Below are 24,922 nucleotides of genomic sequence, written 5' to 3'. Positions count from 1 at the left end.
ACTCTGCCGCATAAGTGCATTCATACGATGGTTGTTACTGATGAAACCTGGCAGGCAAGAAACAGCTATTGTGGGCACAGGTATGTGACAGGCAATTCCACCTTCGAATGAGTAAAGTTAAAAGGCTTAAAATGCTGTAATTGTGTCATTTTTGTTCTCTTCTGGCTATTGTCTTACCTCGAATGAAAAAAAATATTATGACAACAATGTTCTTTCTATAACAATTTTCCATAAACTGCAAGTGTGATTAGGTACAAAAGTTAACATTTTGCCATGACTAAAAGGAGATTGTGTAGGTGAATGGAGATGAGTATTTGTTTTAAAATTTAGGTAACTGATAAATGTCATGAGCTAAATTACAGTCAGGGGTACACCCGCTGTGAACGACCTTAAATGAATGAAATTTTGTGTTAAGTACACCAAGCATCCAGGTAATTCCAGACACAGCACAAGTTTGTTCTGTTCTAATTTTTTTGCTCCAATAGTATATGGGGGTACCCAAGGAACGAGATCCATTTTGTATCGAGAAAGAATCATTTATGTAAGAATATGCTACTTTGTAAATTGCCTTCCCTTTTTTCTACTTCTTGGGAGCGAATAAAATGACTTACAGAGTCCTATTGTAAAGGAACTTTCCTTCTGAAATACTTATATCCCAAAATTAACAGAAGAGCATTAAACCACTGTTGCCCCCAACTTGACATCACAATGGAAAGGCAATGTTTGACCACAGGGGTTTATTGCAAAAGACTCTACAATAACATGAAAAAAAAAGTAGTAAAAATAATGGGTTAAATATTAATGTCCTTACTATGTAGATAACCCATACAAATCCATAAGAAAAAGATCTACAATCCAATAGAAAATTGCCCACGGATATGAACAGAGAATTCCTGGGAGAAGAAATACAACCATGGACTAAAATGTGTAGAGTCTCAACTTGATGTGCAAGAGAAAGGAACATTTAAATAGTGAACTAGCATTTTCCCCTGACAAATATAAAATAGAATGGTAATATCTAGGGTTAGTAAGAGTATACAGAAATCAGTATTCTCATAGATCATGACTGAGTGTCCTATTGTCATGGTGGGAAAACATAGTATACTATTTGAGGCAGTATAGAAAAAATTAGAAATTTTTAATATTTTTTGATCCAGCATTTTAATTTTGCTGAATTTTTTATTTCAAAATTGTTCCCACAAGCACATACCTTTACAGAAAAGAATATTCACTACAGCACTGCTTGAAACAGGAAAAAGAAATTGGTGGGAACTAGGATGTCCCTCACAGAGGAATGGTTAAATACATTGTAGTGTAAGAAAAATGAAATGAAAATCAAAATGCTGAAATGGAAAAATGTCCAAATATCCAGTTGAGTGAAAAACAAAAATTGCAAAATAGTGTACAGAGTTTGTGTGATATACTCTAAATAGTTATATCTTACTATTACTAGACAGTATTGGCAACATACTACAAATGAGCCTCTGCAGCTACCTGCGAATGAGGCTACCTATTGGGGTGAGAGTACGTGAGACATTCCCTTCCTGTGTTGTTTGTGTCTGCATTCTTTGCTTTTGTATAATGTGGATTACTCTGGTAATCAGAAAAAGAATTAGCTAAAGTGGGGAAAACACCAAAAAAAAAAAAAAGATAACTGAGGTAACAACTAAAAAAATTTTTTTTCTGTTGCAAAGGGGTATGTGACACGCTGCTTCACACACACGACAGAACTCTGCTCTTGAATTACGTGGAATCACGGAGCTCAGCTCTCAGCTACCTGTTCCGCGCCCCTGCACAAATAGCACGCTGCTCGGGTACAGAGGAATTCTGGGGTGGTCCGTGAGCATCTCACACCCAAGCCCCATCACCCACAAAGACTCCCCAAACACTATTCTGAGAGTGACAATCCATAGAAAATCTCAACATATGTGATTTTATTTCCATTTATCATGAATCCATTTTCTTCCTTCAGGAATGGGAGGAGTAGGGAGCTAGATAAAATTACATTCCTGTAGTTATGTTGCCTATACTATCTGAGGAAGCCCTGTTTTAAAGCATACAGGAAACGCTCCCAAACTGCCAAACAGCACATCATCCTGAAGCTTACTGCAATTGAGCACGTAACTGGAGATTTCTAAACTGTCTCTTTATTGAACACATCTGGCGATTGTGGAACAGAGTCCCGCGTAAGTGGGTCTGTATTAGTCATTACTTTGCATACAGGGGCTGTCACCACCTCCTAGATGTTTTACTGAACTTTCAAAACCTCATTACGCATCTCACATTCAGGTAAACAGTGGTCTGTAGTGGGAACTATTTCATTTCTCTCCCGTCTTGATCTGCTTGAATAAAAAAATTGGTTCATTAGGCAGGGGTGGTTTCATACCAGCCCCTGTGAAAAGGCTCTGGGAAGATACTGTCTGTCTGCACGCTCCATTTTATGATTATCTCAGCAATCTCAGCAAGGAGGGTCTACAATGAGCAGATTGGAGGTCACATTTCATCTGATCCAGAGCTAAGCTACTACTGCACACATATACTAAGAGTTGACAGTCTGGATAAACCAGTGCACTTCCCTTTGCTTTTTGGTTTAACTGCAGTTTCCACTTTAGGGAATTAGTATCACGTTAATGTTATTGAATTGAGTAGATTTCACCAAGTCATTTTTTAAAAGTGTGATATAGGCTGCAGTGGAAGACATAAAAATATCATGTAAACACACACACACACACACACACACACACACACACACACACACACACCAAGCCTTCTGAAAATTCCAAAAAAGGGAATTTCCAATGAAGAAAAACACCAGTGTGAAAATGAAAGTACAATTTGTTGCTTGAGTTAAGTTTAAATAATTGTGTCATAGATACGCTGGCATTCAGAAATGAAAAGCGTTGGCTGAATATTTAAACTGTACTTTGTAAGCTACAGTTACAGTGATAAGCTATCAGCAGCGAATTCATGAAAGATTCAGCTGCCGTAGCTTTCACTGGGTCCTCCTAAAAGTATTGGGGCTTAAGAAAATGTGCGGACCCTGCTGGATAAATGGCAACAGAGTTTTTTTGGTAGTTTAATTATTTTTTTATTAATTATTTTATTATTTTTCAAAAAAAGAAGTTCTGACCTCTTTAGATATCAGTATAATGTGGTATGTGTTAATTTTCCTAAAAAAAAAAAGAGTTGACCTCTTTCACTCATCATTTTAGCAAATATTTTATTCTTCAGACATCATAATGCCCAATGCTAAAAATCGTGTAGTGAACTGGTACAATAAATTAGTACAACCAATGAATTTTCCTGATATTTTCTTTTTATCACTTGCTTTGTTCTAGCTCTTTCTATATCCTAGGGATTTTCTTTTTATTTTACATCCCCTTGCACTTATCTTTTTAACTGGTTTGTCCTTGGTCTTTTAGTTTAGTTTATGTTATCTTTTTATTTGACATTAGGAAATTTTAGATTTCATGGCACAAAATTTAGCAATCTTTTCCCTTGAGGAGTTGTTTATTCTTTGGCTTCTGTGCTTAGAAAGACTTTGCTCAATTATATATCAGATAAACATGTCTCGATATATTTTCTGGCATTCTCCAGTGGTTTCCCTTTCCAAATTCAATCTGCACAGGGAATTTCCTTGGATACATGAGGAACAGCAGGACAACACAGTATGCAAGATGGAACCAGGTTAAAATCCTGGCCATCATATGCTATCTGCATGACTTTGGGTAAGTTACTTTAGTCTTCTATACTCCAGTTCCTTTTAAAATTGAGTACCTTGACCATCACCACTTCGCCTTGCGTCTTCATTCTTTTCATATCATCATCATCTTTTTATTCACCGTCATCATCACCATCATCTTCTTCCTTATCATCATCTTCATCATCAACACCATCACCATTATTATATTAGTTAAGGGCATGTAAAACACTTACCACAATGTTGGACTCTAAGGAGTCAGCTATAATGTTCCCCCCAAATTTAAATCATCCTGTTGCCATTAATGTGTAATCCATGCTTAGCCATCTGCCCTGAAAGGCCACCTTTATGTTTACCTGCGATTCTCTTTCTGGGCTTCCTATTCTGTTTTGTCATTCTGTCTCATCTGGAGCCGGTGCCCCACGGCTCTATTTGTTTATTTTTACTTGAACTCTTTGGAGCACACATTTAAAACAAAATGAAAATTAAAAACGCACCTGCACCCGAATGTTTATAGCAGCACAATTCATAATTGTAAAGATGTGTAAACAACCCAAGTGTCCATCAATACATGAGTGGATTAATAAAATGTGGTATATGTATACCATGGAGTACTATTCAGCTTTAAGAAACAATGGTGATATAGCACCTCTTGTATACTCCTGGATAGAGCTGGAATTCATTCTACTAAGTGAGGTATCCCAATAATGGAAAGACAAGCACCACATGTACTCACCATCAAATTGGTATTAACTGATCAACACATAAGTGCACATATAAGAAAAACATCTATTGGATGTTGGGCAGGGAGGAGGAGAGAGGGGGGAGGAGGGAGGAAGGGATGAGTATATGTATACACGAAGAGTGCAATGCACACCACCCGAAGAATAGACATATTTGAAACTCGGACTTGGGGGGGGAGGGGGGAGAAGGCAACATACGTAACCTAAATATCTGTACCTCCGTAATATGCTGAAATAAAAACAAAACCAAAAAAAACGCATTGAAGAATTCACACCACATCCAACCTTCGCAGTGGAAGCAGAAAACAGGCTGGGGCATACACTCGCTTTTCTTCGAGGCTTGAAAATTATTTCAGTGGTTGGTCACCAGCCAATGTTTCAGGTTTCCAATGGATTTCAGGGAGTCAGAGGAGTGGTCTGTGCGCACTGACGCAAGCTGGCTTCCCGAGCTGTCCAGACAGCCCCATCTGTCAGCTCGATGGCACGAGGGCACTACTGAGAGCTGAATGCCGGGAACACGTAGCTCGCTGTCTCTTCATAGCTGTGGTGTGCATCCCCGCAGGATGGGATGTGCAGGGAGGATGCCACTGGAGGCGCTAAGAACCAGAACGTGGAAGCATCTTGTCTTAAAACTCTCAAGCTTGTGAAGAAAAGCGAGTGTATCCCCCAGCCTGTTGTCTGCTTCCACTGAGAAGGTTGGTTGAGTGTTCGATAACATTGGAAGCTCAGTTAATGAACGTGCGGTCCATATGGCTCTACGTTCCTCCTTATAAAGTAAACCATTATGCCTCCCCTCTCTCTGCCCCGCCATAAACCTCCACCATGAAAGTGAATGCAGCTCATCAGCCCTGACAATCGCAGGACAGCCGGGCTCGGCGTCTCTGCTGGTGCGCTGCAAATTCCATGATCTCCTCGACACCGGGAACGTGCCTTCCATTCAGCACCCTACAGGCGTGCCATGGACCCAGAGAAGCCCAGATGGTCCCACCTCTGGAATATAAATGCTCCCAATCTGTCCCAGCCTTACGACACCTTTCCCACAGTCCTGTCTCAATGTCCAATCCATTCCCTCCGAAGCCACCAGCCCCCTACTCTCCTCATACACCCCCATCGTGGTCATTCTCTTGCTAACCCAAAGTCCGCTGTCCAGTGCCTTTTGTGACACTCCCTGCTGGCAAAATTCCAATTGTCAATCAATCTGGTGACCCTACTCCCTGTCCCGCATTGGACTGAAAATCACACAATTCCACATACTGATGCCGACACCCAGTTCAGAGCAGAGCTGACCTCAGACACAGCCCTTGTGCAAAGTCCTCCCTTCCTCTTGAAAGTGTTGCCCAACCTCATTGACCCCAGCTCCCCAAATGCACTCTCTCTGCCATCCACTATGATTCCACAGTTTATGGGAGTACACTCACTTGTCCCTTTTCACCTCTTCCTGATATCTCTGAAGTACTTGTTGGTGTCGATCCTCCTTCCTTGAAATGCTCCTGGCCCCTGAATTCCCTGACCCCACTTCTCAGTCTCTGGCCACTCTGTGAGTTTTCTTTTTGGCAGGGGGGAAGGGGTTCTTCCCATTTTGACCTTCCTTTCAATGTTCTAGCGGACCTGCCATTGCCAGCGTGCCACAGAAGTAAGCATGTAACTTTCATGCTCTCAAGAAGGTCCCATTGATCAAAAATATGAATGTTTAAGAAACCCAAGATAGAAAAGCGATGTACTGCATCCCAAGGGAAACACACAGCCTGCAGTCCAGGCTACATTCTGTACAGAACACGGAATGACAGAGAGAACATGGGCATTGCTTTTTTAGGTCTTACAGTTTTTGCGAAGTAGAGACACAAAGGTTGATTTCCAAACCCTTATCCTGGATTTAGATAGAGATAAACTGTAGGTCATAAGTTCCTCCACTGCCTTAAACATTCCTGCAGGGTAATCTGCTCCACACCCGTGGTTGGACCATTATCTACATACACAGGAGAAAACCATGATAGCCGTATTCATGACTGGGTCCCTAGCAATTCCTGGCACCTTAGATAGGGCCTTGTAAATATCAGGCATCTGTTCTCCAAGACTTCACTTTTCAAAACTACTTATTAAGTACCTACTATGTGCCCAGTCTATAGGATTCTAAAGGTAGATGTCTTCTATTGATACATAAACTAAACCAGAGCACTTTCGCGCAGGTAAATGAGCCTGTTCACGGAGGGGGTATTCATTGTATGTTGAGGTCTGTGCCCCTACAGCTATTTCAGTCCAGACATCCTAGAAAGAGTCTATTTTGGAATGGATAATCCAACAGAACCAGGTCCGGTTAGCCAGACCCTGGTTGGAATTATGTAGGTTTGAAGGACTTCCTGACCAATACCCAAGTCTTCCCTCTGGTGGAATTTTCTTGCATTTCTTGAGGTTCCTGTCTCTATCCTGAGCTCTTGTAAATGAGACCCTCCAACTTTTTCTCCATCCCTCGAGAGGGGCTGGATGTGGGGCCTTTGCTGCCACGTTGAGCGGCACATGATTGAACATACATCAGGCATGGTAAGGAGGGATGTATTCTGTGCCATCTCCCCAGGTTACCTTTCAAGAATTCATCCCTTATTTTTCCTCCAGCTTGGTTCTCTGTGCCCACAGGTGGTGACACTGTCCAGAGCCCCTACCCCCATCCCCCAAGGGTGGGGGGAGGGGTGGCAGAAGAAATCAAAGAAGAGAAACTGAGGGCTGGCTTGTGAGGCTAAGCCACTAGGGGGTGCCAAGCCAGAGATCGTGAGCAACTAAACACCAAACTCAGCAAGCCCAGGACGCTGGTGTTTCTTCCACCATTTGTGTTTGAAAGAGAATCTCATATAAACCATTTGATTCCAACCCTTAGTGGTGGCAGGAATTTTTTTGTTTTCAATAGGAAGGTTTGAGCTGAAGCCAGGGATTTGTTTTAGCATCCACTTGATTGTTCTCTGCTTGAATTTCTCTTCCTAAGAGCACAGAATTTGCTAGCCGAATCCTGAGCAAGGGCTGATTTATGATTCCTGCGTGTGGTTCTATTAATAGCACAGGGGGCTCTAAGTGAACGCCGACTGCATGCAAATGCTGTCTGACAGCCGGGAGCCGTGAGCACTAGGATGGTATAAGCCGTAGATAAGAACCATCCATTGGTGAGAACTACGTCCATCCCTCCACCAGCTCCCCCCACACCCCTCATCCATGAACAGGTCTGTGGTCAAAGTCAGCCTATTTCCAATGGAAGAAAAATGGACAGAATGACATGCCCCCAAAATGCCTGGTGCACATTTGAAAACAAATGCAATCTTACATATTTGTTCCTCCCTAACACTCAGCTGCTTCAGAATTAATTGGATTGAAAATCAGACTTTGCAGTAGCAGCAGGATTGCCCAGGGAATTCCACTGCGGGCGTGTCCAGTTGTGTCCGCCGGCCACATATGTCCACCTTTCCTCCTTGCTTATTCCAAACTGCTCAAGCGCTTCACCTGCCCCTCCCTCGGGATAGTCCTCACTGTCTGCCCTGCGTCATGATAAGATCTCCTGGAAGAATTTTAAGTCCCTTAGCAGCCTTTCTGTTCCCTTAAGCCAAGAGTCTTATCATTATTGAACCTCTCTCTCCAAAACACTTAGGCACACACAGTTGGCACCCAGAAAATGTGACCAATGAATAAACTAACGCTTTCCCAGAGATCTGCTGTTGACCCTCTGCTGTCGACCTTGCACAGCGATGATGCAGCCTTCCCTGTTACTCAGAAAGAAGAGGAACAAGGCAGTGGAGACATGAGGCAGCTTCATGTGAACACTTGCTCATCCATTATGAGTTCTGCAACCTGAGGTGGGTGTCCTTAACCTCCCCAAGCCTCACCTGTAGAATGGGCGGCACTCAAGGAGGCCACGCATGTGGCCTCATGGCCAGGCGTGGGGTAAGCTCTCAAGGGTGGTCACTGGGATTATTTTAAAAGTGCTGCTCCCACCTTTAAATTTGCATGGGGGTATTATAGTTCCAGGAGTTTAAGGACTCCTGCGTGGTTTTATTGCAAAGCCCTTCTGTAGCTCTCACGCATCTCTGTGGTGTCAGTCTTCCTCCAGTTACAGTAACAATACAAGACAGAGCCGTCACCCAGCTAAGAATCAGGCAGTAACGTGGGGTCCATAATTTTTATCCCCAAACTATGGGGTGGAGCGGGCCATGGTGGACAGTCAAATAATAAGGTGCTTTGTTGCAAATCTGCTTTTCCAGGCACAGAGAAACCTGCCGGGGAGAAAGGGATGCTCCCTCGAAATTATGCTGCCCTCAGGTTTTGGAAAAAAATGCTCTGAATGACTGAGATGTGTCTGTCCTAGTGTACTGCTCCTATCTCAGTTATCCTTTGTGCAGTCCTTTTAAAGCAAATATCCCCCTTTTATTTTATTACATAATTATTCAGAGTGCTGTAGTCCCCTTCTGTGTAATGATGAAAGGCCTTTCTTGGAAAGAAGGACTGTTTCTCAAAACAGTCAGATGTATTGGATTTATAAAACAAAAACTTCCTGAAAAATTAATGTAATGCCTAGGGGAAGGGTTTTATCTTTTGGCAAAAAAAGAAAAAGAAAAAAGAACACAATCATCTATAAATATTATATCAGAGTCTAATGCAGGTCTCAAAGATTAAAAAATACTGTCTAAATATTCTAGCGGGAACCAGTAGTAAGCCCATAGTGGAAGTTACAATTTCTAATGAGTCAAAGGAGGCAGGTGTACCAGTATATTATAATTAAATAAAATTTAATCAATAGGTGTGATGATGTCAGCGTGAGGTTGCTTGCTAGCCAACAGGAGTCTGAGAGTTGTATCAAAAGTTAGACACATTAAAATGTAACACTCATTAATGAGATAAAATATTCTACTGATTTACACTACGGAATAGTCTACTGATTTACACTACTAAGATGTGAAATATGCAAATTGATTTACATGCAACGTTTTAGAAAGTAAAAAATTAAAGGAGGCAGGCTGGTACTGACACATGTGAAAGCTCTAAGCACAATGCATCCTTCTTATAAATCTTGTTAGGGAGAATGTTCTGGTTTTGCTTTTCATAGTTAGTATTACAAATGATACTCATTCTTGTTACGGTATAGGGCCACACGCTGTTAGAGAAAAAAAGAAACATAGGACTTGTCTAGTCTGACTTCTTCCTATCGAGATCACAAATGAGAAGTTTTGAGATTTAAGACATCTTCCGCATTCACAGAGATAATTAAAGAAAGATCTAGAAGCTGGAAGAAGAGTCTAGTCTTCTTGTTTCTTAAGCTGGCGCTCCTTTCGTAATTTAAAACAAAACAGAACAAAACTTGTTTGTGTAATCACCCTGGTAGAGACCATCACTGCAATCAAGGTGCTGCTTAAAATGAACCAACAAAACGAACTCCGTGCCACCAAAGCACCCAGAGGAAAAGGTGATGGCTGTCCCACGTTGATATGGAGGACAGATTTTTAAATGAAGCTTCCAAAAGGAAGTCTTTCCAGCATCTCTGAAAAATACCCTATTTCTCAGAAATATGGCGATTGGCCTAGGAAAAGGGAGAAAGGACACGAAGACGAAGAAATCTCTGCAGTCCTCAGACGCAGCAAGAACACGGGGCCCAGGCGTGTTGCCTTGGGAGGCTCTCCAAGGCCGTAGACCCCTGCAGGTGTTCTGCATCCAAAGCTACCACCTGTCTAACTTTGCTAACGACAAGGCGCCATTCGTGTTTCAGTGTTGACAGAGTAAGAGATGACAAGGACCGCCGCTCTGGCTCCTTTTCTCCATTAATCTCCTCAGTTTCCAGCCCGTGGACGCAGACCTCCCCCGAGACGTAGCCCTTGGCAACTGCAAACGTGCGCACCGGGCTGAAGCTGCTTTTGTATCCTGTTTACCTTCCAAAATTTTGTGTTTTTGGTTACCTTAGGAAACACACACACATTTGTCGTCTATAAAGGCATCAGGACCACAAGTAGAAATTCGCAGGAAAAGAGACAGAAGGGGGTGAAGACTTCTCGCTTTCTAAGCACACACGGAAGACGCACGTACCCACGCTCCAGTCCATCTCCTCGGCAGCATCCCCGTACGCGCCGTGTCGACTTTTGCCGGCGAAGTCCCGGTTGGAGAAGAGGGCCGTGTGCACATGGAGGTAAGACAAGAAAAGCAGGAATGGCCTCTCAGTGTTCCTGCAAAGAGAAGAAGAGCCAAAGGCAGTGTAAATACGTCCACCACCGTTGTGACTAGGGTCAACCTATCATCATACGCTGCCGCTGGAAAATTCACAAAATATCACCTTTCACCGGCTTGGGTTGCGCCTTTTTTTTCGGGGAAGGTTAGTTTTCGGGTTTTGGTTTTGAGTTGGTTTTTTTTTCTTTTTTTTGGTTCGGCAACTTGAGTTTTTTTTTCTTTAAACCTTCTTCCGTTGCCCCACTTCGGGGGGAATTGAATTGGAAGTTTTTTTTTTTTTCGGTTTTTTTTATTCTATTCTTCCCTCTCTATATGGTGATTAACATGAATTCAACCAGCTTGAAAATAGTATTGTCTTTGGGGAAAAAGTTTATATACACACACGTAACTAATAAAGACAGTATCTTTTTTCTTTTTAATTGACAAATAACAATCGTGTATCTTTATGGGGTAAAATGCGATGTTACAATATATGTCTACATTGTGTAATGATTAAACCAAACTAACACATTCATCTCCTCATATAATTTAAAATCTACTTTCTTAGCAATTTTGGAATATAGAATACACTGGCATTAAGTATCGTCACCCAGCTGTGCAATAGGCCACCAAAACTTATTTCTCCTATCTAACTGAGATTTTTCTATCCTCTAACCAACATCTCCCTTTTCCCATTCGCTCTCCACCTCTAGCCCCTGGTAACTAACATCGTACTCTCTGCTTCTAGGAGTCCGACTTTTGTAGATTCCACATATCAGTGAGATCATGTGATATCTGTCTCTCTGTGCCTACTTTATTACACTTAGCTTCGTGTCCTCCAGGTTCATCCATGTTGCCACAAATGATAGCATTTCCTTCTTTTTAAAGGCTGCATAATATTCCATTGTGCTACTTCCATCGACACCTTTTTAACACTGATGTAACTTTGTGGCTGTTGTTATTGACACACTGCCCCTCCTCCACAACAGAATGTGTCTCTCAGAATGAACACTCAATTGTCAATACTGAAATTTTAGAAGGTAAATGGAACATTCCTTAGACTGGCCCAGACCTATAGTTTAATCTAGAGAGATGAATCGTACTGCAAAATATGAGTTAATTCGAAGTGCACCTAAACCTCCTTCACTTGAGTCGATTAGAACACACAGGTGCTACAGAGGTCCGAGCCACAGTGAACGTGCGGCCCCTGCTACGACGGCTGTGTGCGACGTTACTGTGCCAAGGCCTAAGGTTGCACAGCCGAGTCTGCTGAAAGGGAGGGGATAGGCACATCGTTCTTCTCTACATCCGGTGGACCTCTGAGAAATGCACTTACTGCTGCATCTCAATGTCACACGATAGGCTCAGTCCTTACCTCTGTCTAGGAAACGACCAGGAGTTCCTTTCCTGCTACAAGGGAATATTGAGTGAGTGGCCTTTTCGAAAGCTACTGGGGCACAGGACACACGTCCACTGCCCAGGGCAGGTGGATGCAGCTCTCAGAGATGCCTGCAAGCAACTGCGATGCTTAGAGGAGACACAGCTTAATGACAGCCACTGCCTTACCGTGCACCCTCCATGCCTCGCTGTCACCCTGATTCAAGCTCTTCCTTTAACTACTTCTGTGAACTTGGGCGGATTCCTTAAATATCCAGGCTTCAGCTTCATCTTCAAGACATGAAGAGTTCTTATCCTGATGCCAACACTCACAAACCCCAAACTCTACCCCAATGAACACAACCAGTCCCAAAATAGGGCTTGCATATTCACAGATCAGTGTCCTTAGCGTGATAACCTCTCTGCCTAAAACTCACACTTCCTCCTCTTCCTGGAAAACAGTCACTGTTCAGAAGCCGTCCCCAATGCCACCTGCTCTGAGATGCTGATCGCCTGTTCCCATGCAGACCCATGAGCGCTGAGCCTTTGGTGTCTTCAGCTGAATACTCGGGCCCTAGCCCCATGCCTGGCCTCTAGAAGATGCTCGGCAATACTCCATAGGAATGAGTGAATGAAAGAATGGATGGCTGAATGAACACGACTTCTAATAAATTGCACAAGAACCACACAAAAATCAATTATGTGCCCTCTTCTCCTGCTAGGCCACAAGCTGAGGCACATCATTTACATCAATGTGTTCCTGGCACCTGCCCAGTGATTGGCAGGTGGCGGAAATCCAGTATCTCTGCTACTGGATGAACTATTTCGCCAGCCTTGTCAGTGTCGGCAGCCCCACCCACAGTCACGGCGACTGCAGGGACCTGTGAATGCAACATGGTTTATGTAAAAATTGCTCCAGAGTAGGTATTACTACACCGAGCTGTATCCTAAGTCTCTTGTCATTTCCAAGGGATCAGAAGTGATTATTAAGAGATGTTCGACATCTGTGCCAGCTATTAAAAGTTCTGAAGAAATAATATGTTTAATTAAATTAATTTTGCTTTCTTGTGTATTTTTGGATACCTTAAGTCTTCATGAAAGCCAAAAACATTTCAAGTTGAAGATTGTGTATCACAGCTCTAATAACTTCACTTCGAAAAAATAAATGGATGTATACTTTTCTAAATGCACTTGTAATCCGATAATGTTACTATAGCTCACACTCCTTCCTTTAGCCCATACAGCTGGTTCTGGGTCAACTCCTCAGATCGACTGGCTATAACACTTTCCTTTTAAGGTTGGTCCTTGTATTTATTAACCCCTGGTCCTTTGAAATAGAAAATAAGCACAGAATATCACACTTTGCGTGAGAGCTGAGCCAGGCATCTCCTGTTCTCTGAAAACTCAACAGGCAGGTCAAATTCAACACATTATCGGTAACCATTAGTACCGTGTTTTATCATTTCAGCATCTGGTGGCAAATTATGTCATTTGTTTTTTTTTTTTTACAAGAATATGAAATGAGGGAATGGTGTTATTATTTCACAGCCAAGAAAGAAGAAGAAGAAAAAGAAGGCATGAGATTAGAACCCATAGAATGTCGTCTAAAACTCTCACCATTGTTATCTTCAAAAAAAAAAAAAAAAAAAAGTAGAGATACTAATGCTCAGATGGAGGCACTGGAACTGTCATCCTGGCTGTGATCTACACACAAGAACATCTATCAAGGTGTGCCTTTGGCCACTTCTAAGGGTGGACGCCCTCGCGGGAACTGGCGGAACTGAAACACACCACGACGTCAGAGGCTTTGCCACGCACGCTGCCTATGACGTCTCCATCCTAGGGGTCATGGAAATGTTCGCTCACACCTGGCCGAATTGCACCTCCTTCCCTAGAACCAGACTGTGTGCCCCAAAGCTGGCTTAGAGTCCTCAAAATGAACATGAAATTACACTTTTATGCTTGCTCCTAAATAGGGAGTTACATTATGTATGAGAACAATTCTCTGCAATTTCGCTCTCATCTGTTCTCCCATTTATTTTTAGACTTAAAGTTAAGGGAAATAGACAAGGAATCTTAAAAAGTCAATCTTCCCAGCACAGTATATGGTCATAGCTGCAAATATGGGATGTGACTGACAGAACTTGCTGAGAATGAAGAGCTTTGCGTGGATTGAAATGCCCGACACTGGGCTCCAGTCCAGTTCCAACTTGGATTTTCCAATTTTAGATGGTAATCCTTTTGTCCAAAAGTTAAAAAAAATATATGAAGAAGAAAGAGGCAGCTGTCCACATGATTGGCAGGATCACAAGATATATGTGATCATATATGCCTCAGCATATTAAAATGTGAGGATGGAATTTTAAAAAAAAAAAAAGGATAAAGATGGCACAACAAGCAAATAAGGGAGCCCAAGATAAACACTGGTTCAGGAAGAAGATAAGAATGGTTGAGTCAAAGATCCAAGTTTCATAATTCAATCTAGGCTACGGAATGTGACTTCTGCCCTGGAATTGCAGGAGAACCCTCAGTAGAAGGGGAGAAGGGAATTAATGCATTGATTATTAAGGTGCACATATTTATACAATTCTTTTCCTATCATCTCTTCATAAAGCAGCGGTTTCCATTCGGTAGGGGAGACATCACAGATACCAGCACTTTATGTGTATGTTATGTATCTGTGTCCTGCGTGTCACAGTAGAGTGATTAGGTTTTATACACAAAAATAAACCTGGAAAACATAAAAAAGCCTATCTGGCTTGCAAAAACACCATAGCAAAAAGATTTACCATCCAGGAATAGAAATATAATCAATGGTACATGGGAATGTGGCCAGATAGACATAAATCATCAGCTTTCCCACATACCTGGGGTCTGATTGAAGCTTGTGCCCAGGTGAAGGAATTCTCACTTGGTAATATCCTTTGGACATGCAGGAAAGGCGACATACCTCATGGCCAGGCCCACGAGAAAGATCCAGGGCTGCCTTCTCTACAACCTTGAAAACTGACTGATCCATCAGTGGTTTGGTGGGAGGGAGATTTCTCAATAACAGCTTAACTTCTTTTTTATTAGCTGGAGCACTTCAGTAAACAACTCTTTTGAAAATTTATTGCCACTGTCTTGCACACAGTGCGGAAAGATAGAACTTTCAGCTGCCACATGCCTCTTCTCCATTTGTTAAAAATACAGAAGGCAGCTCTGAGCCTTCCCAGCAATGTGTAATCATTCCAATTGCAGAATAAGAAGATTTACATCCTATGGAGATAGGAGTGAAAACCCAGGCAAGAAGATGGCTAAGGCATTCGTTTTGTTTTTTTTCTGTCTGCCACAGACTAGACTTTTTTACAGCCTTGAGTATAACATCTCTCTGAGTGTCTGACCTTTACTATTCCACTAGCATCCAAACTTGAGTCCGTGCAAGGAATAAAGTGTATGTAAACAGGGGTGTCTGTTGATTCTCTCTGAACCCGTCTGCTGCTGGTAATTAGACTATGGCATAAATCAGACAACGGGATCCACTGTCATCCCGGCAGAGTTTGTGTGACCGCCACTGTGCACCGCAGATGGACTCACACATCCAGCTGTTCATGTCTTCCATCGATGCATTCCACAGCTATTAAACAAATGTTCCGCTGACACTCAGTACTAGGCACTAGAAACAAAGGGAAGCTGGACAGGACCCTGCCATCAGCAACCTGTGCCTTCGCCAAGAGCATCTACGGTTGGCCTCAGCTGTCTTACCTGCCGCTGCATAGCGCTTCAGACAATTCCTTAATTATGTAACTTTTCCACTTAGGAATGTGTGTGAGAGTCCTTACAAATTAAATCTGATTAATTTTTCTTACTGTGAATTAAAATCAATACCACCCCTATTCCTTCCTGGCTTAAACTCTTCTCTACACAAATGAAACCCTCCCAAGATCCCTTCATTCAAAAACACACTTTGCACCAAATCACAGCTGTTCATCACAGCCGCTTACACCGTGGCCAGTGGGAAACGTGAAAGGCAGGTTGGAGGGACCCTGCAAAGGCACTGGCAGGATTTTGACCGTCCCCAACCATGAGGGCCGTACAGAGAACAGGATAAACGGTCAGGGAGCGGCGTTCATCAGAGTCAGAACAAGGAGATCTCACCACTCTGGGAAGTCAGAGATTAAAAACATACCCCTCCACCATTCCAAATTTCAGATGTGTTATCTGTAGACCCTTTGCTAAAGGACCCATTTAGGAAGGACAACAGTGATCCTATACTGAGCTTTACTGAAAATGATTAGCTTTAATTTAACTTCTAATTATAGCATCTTAAAATGCACATGCATGTATATTTAATATACTGATACACTTTACAGAAACTGGGGCCTGAAAAATAGAATAGTCACGGCAAATTTCATATGAATTTGTAAACCCAATCGCTGGAGATCACAAGCTACACAAATTACGTGGGTATACAGAAAGTCATCGTCGTTCTTGGAAATTTACTCTTCAAGGTGAGCGTGTGTATACTTTCAGAGAGAAATGCAAAGTGATCTCTTTCAGCTTAAATGTGTTTCCTAGCAATGAAGCACTGTTTCCGATGAAGTCAGAGAGGAAGGGGGCTGACGAATCGGGCTTCTCACAAAGCAGAACGACCGAGGTCTGCCTCTCTCTATTGAAGACGACGTAAAACATGAATCTCGTTCTACCCACCAGCATGACACCTTGTTAAAATTTAGCCTTGACTTGAACTAAAAAAAAAAAAAGAAACTGTTCCGTGAATAAAATTAACTTGCTGAATTCACCCATCATCCTGCACTCTTTATTTTCTTTCCAGAATATCCAGGTACTGCTCCATCGCTATGGTGATGACAACATTCCTGAGATCAGAGCTTATATAAGAATTACAGAGATGCGTTCTCCCCTCTTGGCTGGGTGAGGGCATTGGACCTAGACTCTTCTATCTGGAGAAAGGGTGCTGAGAGACCTGTGCAAGGCCCTGGTGTTCTTCCACCTAATCCTCACTCGGACCTCATCAACAAGTCTGCCACGTTAGAGCAGATGCAAGAGCAAAGATTTACGCGACTCTTTATGGTCCACTCCGACACCGAGAAGGTCGAACTGGCTCTGTATTTAAATCCAGCTTCTACTATTACCTGTGGGGCTTTGGCTATTTACTCAAAGGCGTGGAGCCTCAAAGCTTCTCCATGAAAACACATGTGTGTACCAATCTCACGAGGTCGTCATGTAGCATGAAAGATTCCCAGCACCTGACGTATAATCGGCAACCACTCGGCAAGTGTCCATCACGCTTGCACACGCCCCGGACCATGTTCCCATTTATGCTGTGCCCCTAAAGTCGATCTGTTTCCCACTGCACTGAGAAGACGGTTGCCAGAACCCAAAGTCGTGATGATGGGGTGACCTTGCAGGACACGTAAGGAGAGCTCTGTATCTGTGAGAAAAATGTACAGTTCACTCCTCCCTGTAAGAATAGCAAGGATTTCCTGCTAATTAAAGTATATTCAGGATGACCTGTCTCCTGAATTGCCATACAGCGTATAACATATGGTGAGCTAATTATCCCGCTCTCTAATAATAGAAGCATCTCCCCAAGATAAACTCATCCCTGAAAGAGTAAATTAGGGTGAGAGATTATGGAGTAGACGGTTATGTATTCTAAATGACCACTCTCCTCAACTTGAAAACATGCACTTGCCATCCCAGGCCACAAACCAGACTTGGCCAAACAGACCTCGTTTGCGAGAATCACAAACCAATGAAGCACGTTTGCCCTACGCCCTTGTCAGTCATATCCCAACATCTCACGCTGGCATCTCAGGAACGAACCCTTGAGTGTAAATCACAGCAGCAACACGGCGTAGAGAAGGATTGTAAATTTTAGAAATGAGAGTTTAAATCATTTTCCTCACTGAAACTCTGATGTATGAATGGAAGGGCAGCTGCGCACACAAAAAATTGTTTTTTATGTGAAACCATCTAAATAAGGCATGGATTGCAATTGGGAAATTTTGAATACAAAAACATTTTGAGAAAATTCCACTAATGCTACCATTGCTTTGATTAGGCATTCCTTTTTGGCTTCTAACTAACTCTATGTCCATTTCTCGCAAAGGTGCTAAGACCTGCCTAAATTGCTCAGGATATTCCGACTAATGAGAGCACACATATAAATGTGCCTTCAGATCCCTGAAAGAACGTTTTGTGAACACGGTGGTATCGCTGTCGTTAGGATTCTTTGGTGGCACATCAAGGCCATTCTCTTAATTCAGTGAGTCAGATAACTAACAGAACACAAGAGGACAATTTTACCCCAGGATAGTTCTACACAGAAGCTTTAAATCTTTGTGTCTTCAGATAATGTCTATAAGAAGCTTTTTGTGGATGACATCACAGTATACAAAATGTTATTATGGTATTTTCATTTATATTGGCCATGCATTGCTCCAGTGTGGGCAGTAGCTCTTTACACTAGAATCATCTATATTGAAGAAAAGAAACCTTTTTTTTAATAACTCAGTAACCATCACCTCCAACTATTGCTAAAACATCTTAAATCTCTTGTTCTGGAAGAAAATTGCAGAAACCTCAATATAATCAAGACAATCTGGTCGGGCTTCCACATCCTTATGATAATCAAGTTTGGTTTCAACTCCTCCCAAAATGATACGCTGAGGAATCCATTAATATGCCTTGTAATCATAAGAACATTCATGTACTCAATAGATCAAATCACATCAAAATATAACAAGTTATAACAAGTGACTAACCCTGGAAGATGAGTGCCAGTTCTGAACCTTGCCATGGCATAAGGGACATCGTGTTAATCTCCACGCTGTCTGTTTTTGAGAGATTGCTGGTAGACAAAGGGTTATATAAGCATGTCCAGCTGTTGCAGCGAACGTGCCAGACAACGCACTGTGTGTGGCATTTTGCCATGAATGGGCTGGTCTGACAGTCCCCGTGGAGTGTTGCCCGCCCCGGAGTGGCTGTGCTTCTATTCATAAACTCAGTCAAGCTAACCCACCAGGTAGGAGCTTCGTCAGTCAGGTAGCCTGTGACCCACTAGTAAGTCAGGAAATTAATTTAGGGTCACAACCAGATCCTTTTCTAGAGAAAGAACAGAACGGGATGGGACAGAAAGTACCAGAAGCGATCACCCTGGTAAGAACAAAAGATCATTTCAGGAAGCTCTTGTTTCAGTCACGTATCTGTGTACTCTTACCAGACGATGATGTAACATGTGTGTCTTATGAGGTTCTACAGCTTTTACGTTACATTGCCTATTGGTATCACCTTCTAAAGAAATCTAGGTGACAAATAATTGTGGTGTTTGTCCGGAGGAGCCAAAACCCATGTACGCTGCAGTGTTTCTCAGCGTGTGCTACGGAACACCCAGTGTGGAACCCCGGGGGGCTTGCTGAGAGGCCTACGCGTGACTTCACTTCAGTACCTCTCCGGGGGCGTCCCTAGAGGCGAGCATGGCCACCTTCGGCTATTATCACACGCCAGGTTTTTATCACGCAAAGTCAGCGGAATCACTCTTCTGCCCCCACAGTTAAGGACCCTCTTCCCTTCTCCATCTACCTGCAGGAAGTCATAATGATCCTATTTGATGTCCCACCATGTCCTAGGCTAGCAAAGGACAGTTCTGAACCAAGTGCCATGCCCAGGAGGTGGGTGGCAGTCCCTCATCAGCCTGTGTGGCCTGACCTTAGGCACTGATCACTGGGCAGTATCTCTGTGCAAATAATAATTGAAATAAATGCTCAGGGTGTGATGGACAGCTTGAACTCTCCCTCTCTCTCTCTTGGGAATTGCATGACGTCTGTCACCAGGCCATTCTGCTACCAGCAGAATCCAATGGGTTTCTGCAGCATTTGGTGCCTGGGTGAAACCAGCTGTCAGCATAGGTGCAGCATGACGGGGCCATGCTTACCAGACCGCAAAGTTCACCCAGGACAGCCACCCAGGCTGCAAGAATGATGCCCAATAATAACCTGTAGTCCTTCCAGCGTATGCCTTGTCAACCCAAACCTGTGAAAATCATGACACACAGCCCATGTCCGACCTGAATTCTGATAGTCGGATAAATAGTTAGTCACTTACGGGACTTTCAGTGGTTATCATCCACCGTGAGCAGGACATTCCTTATTCTTTACATTAATACTTGCTGCTGCCCTAAATACACATCTCCTACAATTTCTGTTGGAAATCAATTTCAATAACTTATCTCTTTGTAGATTAAATACATACATATGTGTATACAACCAAATTATTCACATTGTTATCTTCAATGTACTCTATTATTCTCTGATGAAAATACTAAAATCTTGGGGAACAATACACTTCGCATCAACCCTTCCAATACAGTCATGTATCACTTAACAATGGGGATTAGTTCTGAGACACGTATCATTAGGGGATTTCGTTGCTGTGCAAACATCCTAGAGTGTATTTACACAAACCTAGATGGTACACCTACTATACAACCAGGCTATATGGTATAGCCATGGTTCCTAGGCTCCATATTGTAGGCAAGTGTAACATAATGGCGGGCATTTATGCATCTAAATGTGTCTAAACATAGAAAAGGAACAGTGAAAATAAGGTATAAAAGACGAAAAACAGTGCACCTGTATAGGGCAGCTCCATTGTAATATCTTATGAGACAACCATCGTATATGTGGTTCAGTTGTTAACCAAAATGTCTTTTATGTGCTGCATGACTGTAATTTTATAATAAATTAGCCCCTTAGTTTTCATTTTTCTACAAAAGTGTGCAAATTCCTTTAACCTCCACTCATATAGCCACTCATTTTTACAACTCCAATCTCGTGTTGACTTTTCTCCTATGTGCCTGCCTTCTGTACTTACGAACGTCTGTTAAACGTCAATTTGCCTCGAGTGTGACTAAGTAGGTGTTTGCTCACACGTTCTTTTATGTTTTTGTTCCTGACTCTGCCCTTTCTCTCCAGCTGTTCATTATCTTTCCATAGGGGCTTTATTAAATGTCAGCAGTTTCCAAATGTAGTTCTCTGTCCCAGATTAACCCAAGCACTATGGCTTTTATTCCTCTGACACACTTAGCTTCTAATAAAATCTCAAATTTATTTTAAAGCTGAAATATTCCTCAGCTTTAAAGCAAATCTGAAAATCACTGCTTATGGTAGATGATGCTATGTGTTCACCAAGATGTGTTTCCTTTTCCTCTTGCTGAGCACAAAGGGAGACTGCACTTAGCCAAGCGAGGTGGGAGACATGGTGATCCCGGAATGGAAGCGATATGCATCCCTTTCAGCATGAGGTAAGGGAAAGTCCCCAAGTGACCCTCTGACTCTGTTCTCTTGTGGTTGCAATTGGACAGGCCATCTATTGAGATGACAGAGCCACACGATCTCAGCAACCTGGATCCCTGAGTCTCCATGTGGAGCACAGCTTCCCTGGAGCACCACCCAATCAGTAATAGATTTTGTACAGGCAAGAAATAAATTTTCAAGTGCTAATCCAATGACATGTTGTCAGTCTTATCTGACAAACACAGAAATTGGCAACAGAAGTAGGACACTAACCAAAATAAAACTTAAATTGTGTGGTGCTATCTGAGCAGCTGGGCAGCTGGTACACACAGTACTCTCTGGAACCAAGTCCCAGAGGCTGAAACGGAGAATGGTTATTAATATAAATGACCAACGACTTCTTTCTATATTTCAAGTTAAATTACAGTTTAGATTTTAAGAAAATATGTTGAAATGTGGAAGTGATGTGAGCCGTAGGAGTTAATAATTCTAATATTTTTGCCTTATTTTTAGAGACTGGATGTGATACTATCAAGTGAAACTTTTGTGTAAGTCACTTAATAGTCTATTCAGACAGCCAAGTCATGAGTGAGTTTCCCTCTGAGCTGTATAAAACACCTCTGTAATACCAGAGAGGCGCACTAGAATATGCCCTATGATTTATCTATTGCAGAACCAGTGATGTCATGGGTGCAGGCACTGTTGCATCCCAAGGCGAATGCATTACCCTTATACTGTTTCATAACAGAAGGCAGGAGAGGGTCAGGGGAACCACCGCCCACTCCAGACCTCCAGTAGAGCATCAGCTCTTCACACACGCAAAACACACAGGGGAATGCAATAACCCTCCGTGTAAGGAAATGACCACATAATTTTCACAGAGTAAATTACCTTTTACCTATCTCGCCAGCCCTAAATTAAGTAGTTTCTGCCTACCTTACCTATGTATTTTCTTCTTTGGCTGAGCATTTTGTTTCAGAAAAAAAAAAAAAAAAAAAAAGAGGCTGTTTTTAAATTAAATCCCTGATAAACTTTCCTTCCATCATAATAATTTCCTTTTCATCATCTGGTATGATTTTATAATTTTGTGTCATGTGGTTAATTGTTATCTATATTACCTCTATCTCCTTTAAATCTTTAAATCACCCAAGAAAGCTCTTTTAAATCTTCCATAAAGTTTAAGTTGCCATAAAGATTGAAGCTTTGATGTTCAGATGAAATTTTCATTTTTCTTTTAAATGCTGTCCTCTAAAGTTGCAAATGGAACAAAACAGTTTTATTGGTTTATTTGCTTGTTTTGAATAGACAGTGTTCCTCATATAGCCTCTGTATTGCATCTGTGTCACTGTATCTATAGACTCTACACGGTACACACTATAATACAGATATGTGCCGTGTCTGTCTACATTGCTCAGGATTGTTGGCCGGTCCTCGGTTCACGGTTACTCTGCTTGCTGACTGCAACCCCCAAACTATGAATTCAGTGGGATCCAACACACCCAAAAGAGATAATTCACTTCACCTAGTTTTCTCATGGAGTTTTTCTTTTTTTTGGCTCAGAGATTGGCCCAAAATATTTTAGATCTTTCCACATTGTTTATATCATAAGGACAGCTTCTATACTAGACATTTACTATTATCTTTCCTCTCTTGACTGCCACATTTCAGGAGTAAAGACCACGGTGCTATGTGACGCCTCCTCTGTCATCAGGGGTCATTACTTTGGCACAGGCTTCCCAGCCCAGCGATTCTGACGAGAGCTCACTGTGTGGTGACTCTTTTCCGAGGCCACCAAACAGGTGCCACGTCCTTTCCCACCTCCCTCCTCCAGAGCACCTGGCTAGACCAATATGCTAAGTAGGGAAGGGATGATGCAGTTGGCATAACCCTACTCCTTCCCCACCTCCACGGGAAACAACAGAGCATGCTTTCGCACACGCAGCACTGCAAGAAGAGGCGGCACCCACCTGTGAATGAAGTGGGTGGCTTCTGCCGTCAGCCTTTGGGTGAGATTGTCGTAGGACATGGGCTGCTGGGTGATCTCGTAGTCCCTCATCAGGAAGCAGTTCAGGGGCCGAAAGTAGTGAAGGAAGCACAGGAAGAGGACTAGGATCATGCCCGCCAGGAGGAGAAGGCAGAAGAAGACGCTGTGAGGCACACGGAGCAGCCCCAGGCAGTTGAGTACGGCTAGGGTGAGGACGGTGACCCCAAGGATCTGCAGGGGGATGAAGACCAGCTTCCTGAAGGCCATGGTGAAGACGGTGCCCTCCCCTGGCTTGCAGTCTCTCAGGTTTGTCACGGTCAGCCCGTAGAAGTAGTCAAAGCCATGACGTAATGGGTGGTGACAAAAATCAGTCTTGTTGTGACAGTTCATCCCGAGGTGCCACTTCCCTGAGGAGACAAACTGGTTGGTGATGCCGATAAACACCCTGATTCCAACACCAGCTTCTGATGCAAACACAGAAAAGCTGGCTCCTTCTGCCTTAGGGGCCAGGGCTCCCCACTCATAGGACCCTACAGTTTTTCACTTCCTCTTCTTCAAACACTAACGTATTAGCCACTCGCACTACTGGAAAATAAGAACTAATTTAATGATTGCAAAAAAGAAAACCAACAAAAACTAAACCAGTGATGGCAAAAGAGAAAAACAACAAAAACAAAACCATGTAACGTCTTTAATAGGTAGGCAGCAAAACTACATAGAAAAATACAAGCTTTTTTTTTTTTTTTCTGGACAGATACTTTTCTGAGATTCATCCTTAAAATTAAAGTTTTAGAACCAACATAATTTTGTGCCTTGAATGTTAAAAGTTGAAATGAATCCTTACTCAAAAACCCACCCCTGGGGCATGAGGAAATCATATTCAGGAACTTAGCAATTATTTTAAACACCTCTGAAATGTCTTATAAAATGTTAATTATGCCATGAAATTAATGAGTGCCTCACAAAAGAAAAAAAAAGAGACAATGGTTTTATAACAAGACGTCAGAGGAAAGGACCGTTTTGCTCCTATGAGATTTTCTAGGATTCATTCCATGACCTGACCTGCTTAGACCCAAGCCTGTCATGCCAACAGGGAGAACACATCATTCCTACCAATGGAATAAAATCAACGGGAATGTCAACCAAGATAAATTCTGACACAATTTTATTAATAGTATTGAAAAATAAAATGAAAATCCTTGTCAATAGCATAGCGTGTATATGTAGCTTTGTATGATCTCTCAGTGTATATCTGCCATCTATCATCTGTCTATCTCATCCATCTATCCTTCTGTCCATCCAAGCATCCACCTGTCCATCTTATCTATCATCTGTCTATCTCATCCATCTATCCTTCTGTCCATCCAAGCATCCACCTGTCCATCTTATCTATCATCTGTCTATCTGTCTGATCTACCCTATGTATATATGTATGTATTTATCTATTTATTGTTATCATAATCATCTGTCTCATCTATCATCTACCTCATCCATCCATCCATCTATCCATCAACTCACCTATCTATCCATCTGTCATCATCTGCCTCATCTATCTCATCCATCCATCCATCTTTCTATTATCTGCCTCTTCTATCATCTATCTCATCCATCCATCTATCCACCTCATATATCATCTATCTTTCTATCATTATCT

General features: G+C 42.4%; 1 protein-coding gene across 2 annotated transcripts in view; it reads right to left on the bottom strand.

The window, feature by feature from the left end:
• Nucleotides 1–24,922, bottom strand: part of STS (steroid sulfatase (microsomal), isozyme S) — a 181,025-nt gene that overhangs the window by 47,282 nt on the left and 108,821 nt on the right. For both annotated transcript variants that reach the window (XM_012656840.1, XM_012656841.1), the window contains exons 6-7: nt 23,252–23,675; nt 10,495–10,631 (exon numbers count right to left, since the gene is read on the bottom strand). In XM_012656840.1, the coding sequence (XP_012512294.1) occupies nt 10,495–10,631; nt 23,252–23,675 (561 nt within the window). The remainder of the gene's footprint in view (nt 1–10,494; nt 10,632–23,251; nt 23,676–24,922) is intronic.

Source organism: Propithecus coquereli, unplaced genomic scaffold (assembly GCF_000956105.1).
Source record: "Propithecus coquereli isolate 6110/MARCELLA unplaced genomic scaffold, Pcoq_1.0 Scaffold52, whole genome shotgun sequence".
Taxonomy (NCBI): domain Eukaryota; kingdom Metazoa; phylum Chordata; class Mammalia; order Primates; family Indriidae; genus Propithecus; species Propithecus coquereli.
This window is presented reverse-complemented; position numbering and strand designations above follow the sequence as displayed.